Raw genomic sequence first — 6973 nt, forward strand, 5'->3', positions numbered from 1 at the left:
GCTAGGATTATTTATTTACATGCTTCTATTTACAGTATTTTTTCTGCTGCGGCGAACAGACTACTGTCAAATTGTTGTTTGTGTATGATACGGGAACTGGAACATATCAATCTATTCAAGATATAGGGGTGTTCAGAAGAGTCGGCCTATTCTTTAAATACCAGTTTCTTTGGCATTGCATGTCGGCGTGTTAGAATGGAATAATTTATGATATATTTGTATAACTTGGCATTTTCTGTGTCCTATGTTGTCAGGGTTTGCCAAAACGAACCAAGCGCCATTTTTTCAAAATTGAGTTACTTGCACCCCTGGGTGCAGGAAATGATAATCTATCAACTGTGAAATGTCCATGTTATTGGGACAATTGATAACAGCTCCAAAACAAAAATTCTGTGTAGCATATCGTGAAAAAACGAAATTACATTCAACCAAAGCGAACCAAGAACCCACAATATGGCATCGGACGATAGTGATCGTTTTCTACAAGAAGGCTTGTTCGGATGGGGTAAGAAAAACGTCCAGATAGCAGCTAACTCGCAGCTTCAAAGCTGTAATGTATTCGTTTATATTCATGGTTCACAATATACAAAGTTTTCACTTACATTTTCGTTTTGTTCTTCGTTTTATCCGAACACTTCTTTTGTAAATCCTCTTGATTAGTGACTACTAAATGACCGTACTATTAGTTATAAGTCTAGCTAAGTTTATAAATTCATTTACCTTTAAGTTCACTCTTGATTATAGAAATAGGTTAAGATTTGTTGTAGGAATGTAAATGTAAATAGCTGTAAGAATAAGTTGTAAGTATAGTTGTAGAAATAGTATATATTATGTGGGAGATAAGATAGAAAAAATTAAATGGAATCAAAATCAATTGAAACAAATAACGATTGCGTTGAAGTTGTATTAATAAAACCAATTCGTTCCTAGTGCTTCATCTGTTTCGAATCTATGACGAAATTGAGAATGAGCGTGTAATTATAAATTTGGGCTCTCAATAAACGAAAGAGATAGACAGCACCACTTCGCAAACAAGAGTGAGTGAAACACGTTCTGTACTGATTGAAGATCAGAATGTGAGAATGAGAAAAATAAGAGATTCCCATTATCCATATATGCCGTTGGTTCAATTGAACGATTATTCTCTCGAGTATTGTTGAAGGAATAAGTCGCAAAGGACGTGGGCTGCGATGGAAAGAAGGAGATATGACATATTATAGAAGTAAGTTTTACTAACCGTTGGATATAGATATATTAGGAAAAGATTTTTATTCTAGGATAACTAATTATTTTTCTTCTCAACTCGTTTGCCACTCTTTTGCCGTATCACGTTAGATTGTTTTGTTTTTGCTACTGTGTTTTGCTGTCTGACGTTTCTCGTTATTTATTTGTTGTTTTTACGTTGGCTGCTACGGACGGGCTGAGCTCACCCTCCTACTGCACGAAACTGCCCTGTGGTTTCGTAACAAGGCTTATCCGAATCTATAAGAGATTTTTCTGTTTCGGAATCAGATGTCGTCGGGATCTGCTAAGCAAGACAGCCAAATGGCTGCCATGAAGTGTAAAAGCGTGTTAAGAGGCTGGTCTGCATTTTTCAAAGTTGCGTTCAACCACAACGAACCAAGTGTAATGCATTCTTAAATCAATTTATTTTTATTCATTAAGATATTATTTTGTCAAAAACAGCAAAAGTGAGTCAATATATATATATATATATATATATATATATATATATATATATATATATATATATATATATATATATATATATATATATATATATATATATATATATATATATGTTGCTGTTTTTGTATATATATATATATATATATATATATATATATACCATTCAAGGAATTAGTCCAGAGCCGTTACAAAACACTGATGTGTTGTGTAATGATATTATGTTAATAGTTAGCATTACCTTGGTTCGCTCTGGTTGCAAAGAAAACGAAGTTTTGCGTTCCTTTGATCAATTTTATATCATTTTGATTTGATCGCACTTTATATGCGACTTAGATTGCCATATTCTCATGCGATTGAATGTTTGCTGAGTATACTTCAAAGCGCTTTGGTTTATTTGGTTTTGCAAAGTGCCTGGTCGGTTTACAAATAGTATCTAATTATGTAAAGCTACATTCTAAATTAATTGAGAGAGCAAATTGTTCTCCGACAATTGAACAAAAATTCTTCAGAATTGAGATCGTTAATATGAATTTCCTTTTTTTGATTTATTTAATTGGGATGTCTTCATTTCCCTTAAGACACGGTTAAATAAGCTAAATCGGCAACCATCAATGACGTATCTGATTGAATCTCTTAAGTATCATATGTGTGAATTTTAACTGCTCCAACTTTATATTCCAGATAGCCGTGCGAGACGTTGCTGCTTGATAATCAAAACAACCAGAGTTCGAATCCCATTAGAGTAATTTAATTAACCACCACCCATTTTGAACATTATATCTCCCACCTAACGAATATTTTCCGCCATTTATTATTTTTATTTGTCTGTAATAAATCGTATATACGTATGCCAATAGTCGTACTAGAAGCATGGTATACCACATACCATCCAATTAATTCGCAAACATTCGCCATGTATGTCACAGCCAACGTATAATTTTGACTCATGCTAGGTCACATATAAATTCGTATCAAATTACAATCATGTAAAAAATCAATCAAAATATCATGTGTATCCGAAATCGAATAAAATGCAAAAACACGATTTTCTGTAACGTTGATGCATTAAGTCGTATATCGGTATAACGATCATCCTAGTATCCCAATAAACTGTATTATATACGCACATTCTATTCGTTTTATATGGTTTAATATGGTTTTATATGGCGTGTATACGCCAGTTATATGCATCATATATCATCCAAATGTGTCTTAGATGCATGTATATCGCCTCCAGTTATGGCTATTCATATGACATAACGTTTGCTGGGGTAAATCGTCTCCACTTTCGCATGTATATGCTAGTTAGGCGCATGCCACACAAAAAATGTGGTATATGATGCTGCACAACGCTAATTATATGATCCAATGTTTGCTATGGAATGACGGATCTAAATTGTATTGAATGATTAATGAAAACCCCTCATAGTATGCAGTCAGAGCGACCCATGTACTTTTAACCATGGTGATATTACCCCATATCATATGCAAATGAAAAAAGGCTGAAACACCGTTTACAATATTTTACAAAACATTCCATGTTCAAACGCCGTCTTTGTTCCATTTTCCGATGATCCAAAAGAGAGGGTATGAGAACAGGCTGTCAAAAGCATCCCTTTCCATCGTTTCTTACAGATTTACCCTACGCCTTTGATTGTTTACATTCTGCTCTCAAGAGCAGTACAAAACATCGCTTCGCCCACAACCTGTTGTAACTTTTACCACCCAGTGCCATTGACTATTGTGCCAGTAAAATCACCTCCCAGTGCTGTATTTTAACTAATGAAAACCTCTGACAAACATATCTAATAGTGTATATACCCAACACATTTTTTTACAATGAAAAAGTTTCACCGAGTTTTAGTGTTTATCGTAGCTTTGCTTATTTTGTACCTGATGTATCGGTATTCGTTCGAGGTGGATAGTGACGGAAACTATTTGTTCCTGAAACCATCGGACGGTAGTGGGAGTGGTTCGGCTGGCAGAGGTTTCCTAACGCTTCTTCAGCCTGACGATACAGAGAACTTAGCGAGTCGTACGAGAGCGACCAATCCAAAAAGACTAGTAAATTTAACAGATTTTCAATTTAGAATAAAAAACGATATATGTAAAGAAAATGGCAGTTATTCGGAACTGTTGGGTGAGCCAAGCATATGATCAAATTTGTTGTTATACTGATAAGATGATTTTTTTGCAGGAGTAATTCTGATCACGTCATACGTGGGCAATGATGCCATTCGATCCGCACACCGACAGGCTATCTCGCAGCAGAAGCTCATTTCGATGGGTATGTTGCGAATATTTTCACTGGGAAGCATTCCCCCTTCAGAGCGTTTCATTACCCAGGAGGCTATCGAACATGAACAGCATCTATTTGGGGATCTTATTCAGGGAAGCTTCATGGAAGCCTATCGCAACCTAACCTACAAGCATGTAATGAGTCTCAAATGGACCACAGAACACTGCCGGAAGGTCAAGTTCCTGATCAAAATGGACGACGATATCGTTTACGATCCGTTTTACATACAAAACTACCTCTCGGATTTGGGTCAACAAAAGGAACAGCGAAACCTGCTGGCGGGATTTACCTTCAACAACAAAAAGGTTATTCGACTCAAAGCCAACAAATGGTATGTTTCTAGGGAAGAGTTCGCTCGAGACGTTTACCCGCCATATCTATCGGGTTGGTTGTATATCACAAATCAGCGAACGGCGCACGAATTGGTGGCCCTGTCCGAAACGGTGCCATTTTTCTGGATCGACGATACGTACGTCACTGGCATTTTAGCGGAACGTGCCAAAATCCAATTGACGAGTTTAAACAAGTGGTTCAGTGCCAACTCTGAATTTATCGATTGCTGCATCCGCGATATGAAGCGGTACTCATATCAGTGTGATTATTACGTAGGCCCGAACGGAGGGAATAGCAAGTTGATAATGGACTTTATCCAGGAACTGGAACGTTGTTATGATAATGCATGTTACCAGAGACCTAGTGGAAGGTCGCTCACGGCCACTTGTGTGGCCGAATACAAAAATATTGTCCAGGACCATGGAACTGCGCTAATTAACATGATTAGGCTTAGATAAACCGCGTGGAATAAGTAATAATGTGTTCCTAAATCGATACTTACAGTTTAACTTAATTTATTCGTAGAACCAGAGACTAGAGACGCACTGAACTAGCACAACGAATTTAAAATATATACTTACGAAAATCTGTATGCCAGATACCCGTCCAGTATTCGCCATCAGGTGTGTAGGTATGCAGGCAAGTCGGAAACATGACTTTACATTGGTACTTCCGTATTTTATCTAGTTTTATAAGTGTGAAATTAAGCTTGAATGTCAATCTCAAACTATGACAATGACATTTCCCTGCATACCTCCATATCTCATGGTCGAATTCCATCACATTATACAAAAAGCCATTCGTGTCCCACACACTTGATAATATAGAATGTGTGCCAATTGGTAATAGGGAATTCTCGGTGTCTTAAATTAATCTATTTATATAAACTTGGTAGTTAAACATGAAAAAAAATACATTCCAATTTCTGAAAAGAATGAAGCACCAACTCAGCACAAAACTGTGTGAAAAAATTCTGAATTGCAAACTATTTGTTATTAATGATAAGAAACAAATAAATGGAGAGGAACGCCTTCCGAAGTCTATTGTTATGGTCTTCATCAGTGTTTGGATCAGTGTTGCCACATTTTAATCTGTACCATAAGGATTAACAATCTTACTCATCTGTACTTTTTCTTATAAAAATCTGTACCATCGAAAATATTCGTTGCAGAGAAAATCCATTTTATAGCATAAAAAATACTCATTTATTCACTACAAATATCACATTTACATTTCATTAGTCATTCGTGTATCAAACATGCTCATACATAGTTTTTTTTTCTGAATCTAGATTGCACACTATCGTTTATTAAACGTTTCGAGCTGCCGCGCCAAGCGATACTGCGGCGTAAAAGTAAGCATGTTCCTTAATGTAGCTTTGTTCAAATGTAAAACATTTCACCCGCGGAAAAAATCTGTACCAATCTGTACCTTTTGACGAAAATCTGTATTCTGCAACGTACAGACATCCCTATTCTGTATTCCAACGGATTCCCATTTCGTTCGAAACCGTTATTTCGTTCGAGTTATAATTTCGCATTCCCTATTACGAACGATTTGTCCACTTAATGTTCGAAGAGAAATAGATCGAACGGAATGCAAAAACAACTCGAACGAAATACAGAATGGAATATTATCAAGTCGTTCGAAATATTTCGAATCGATCGAAATACAGAATAGGGGTAAGAATCTGTACCAAAAATAACGAAAAAATCTGTACCTTTCCATATGAATCTGTACATGTGGCAACACTGGTTTGGATATTAAATGAGCACAATATGAACCAATGCCTTTCATTCGTTTCTCCATTCACGAACAATATTCCCTTTGAACCTTCCAACACATTTATGTAACTGAGCCTGTAAAACTAAACGATTTAATAAAAAAAAACCTTCCAACACGGTGATGCCAGATAGAGATGGGCAAACCGTTCACGAAAGAACTAGTTCGCCGAAAAGAGTGAACGAACGGTTACGTTGGATATTTTCCTTTGGCAAGCGATGTTTAGATACCCATCCGAAAGCTTTCTTGGCGATTTGCAATTAAATTCACTGCTGGAGAATCGCGCGGAGCACTTCATTTTAAATTTTAGGTTATGATTTCTATGCTCATGAGTTTCTATGCTGGCTACAGAAAGGCGGCTATTTTAGCAATCCTTTGGAGTGAACTGTTTGTGAACGAACTGTTTGAAAGTGAACTGTATGGGAAAGAACTGATTGAGAGTGAAGTGTTTGAGAACGATGTGTTTGCGGGCAAATTGTTTGCGAACGAACGAGTGCAGCTGAACTGATTTGCCCTAGACGGAATGTATAAATAGAACGAATGTAACTAATGCATGTAACGCAAGGTTTATTTTGTTGATGTATACTAAATTTTGGGTTAAAAATTAAATTAGATTTTCCTAGTTTTATGGCGGGTTTACATTAGATCCATAGCTATAGATGGATTTATTCACGTGAAAATAGGTGTAAACGGGTGAGAATAAATATGATAAACTTATTCGAGGTATATATAACTTGAATAAATTCAGCATATGTAAACGCTTATGAATTTCTCACTGTTGAGAAATCACTAAAGTTGGATGCAGTTCTACTTCAGGTGAATAAATTCACCGAAAATATGAATATATTCATTATAGAAGTTGACGCTAGT

At 36.2% G+C, this 6973-nt stretch overlaps 1 protein-coding gene across 2 annotated transcripts; it reads left to right on the plus strand.

Annotated features, from left to right (window-relative positions):
• The first annotated feature begins 3352 nt into the window (after window positions 1-3352).
• LOC129776516 (beta-1,3-galactosyltransferase 5) lies at window positions 3353-6298 on the plus strand. Of its 2 annotated transcripts, XM_055782206.1 has the most exons (3): window positions 3353-3829; window positions 3887-4793; window positions 4847-6298. In XM_055782206.1, the coding sequence occupies exons 1-2, from the start codon at window positions 3529-3531 to the stop codon at window positions 4777-4779; spliced, it is 1194 nt and encodes a 397-aa protein (XP_055638181.1). In that variant the 5' UTR covers window positions 3353-3528; the 3' UTR covers window positions 4780-4793; window positions 4847-6298. The 2 variants fall into 2 exon arrangements, with proteins under 2 accessions (XP_055638181.1, XP_055638180.1); XM_055782205.1 differs by having other exon boundaries at window positions 3887-6297.
• Window positions 6299-6973: the final 675 nt, after the last annotated feature.

This window comes from Toxorhynchites rutilus, chromosome 3 (assembly GCF_029784135.1).
Source record: "Toxorhynchites rutilus septentrionalis strain SRP chromosome 3, ASM2978413v1, whole genome shotgun sequence".
Classification (NCBI taxonomy): domain Eukaryota; kingdom Metazoa; phylum Arthropoda; class Insecta; order Diptera; family Culicidae; genus Toxorhynchites; species Toxorhynchites rutilus.

Bases quoted from the DNA above. Each gene is read 5' to 3' on its own strand.
- LOC129776516 (XM_055782206.1), top strand. From the start codon at position 3,529: ATGAAAAAGTTTCACCGAGTTTTAGTGTTTATCGTAGCTTTGCTTATT. The intron at 3,830-3,886 runs GTGAGCCAAGCA...ATTTTTTTGCAG, and splicing joins CAGTTATTCGGAACTGTTGG to GAGTAATTCTGATCACGTCA.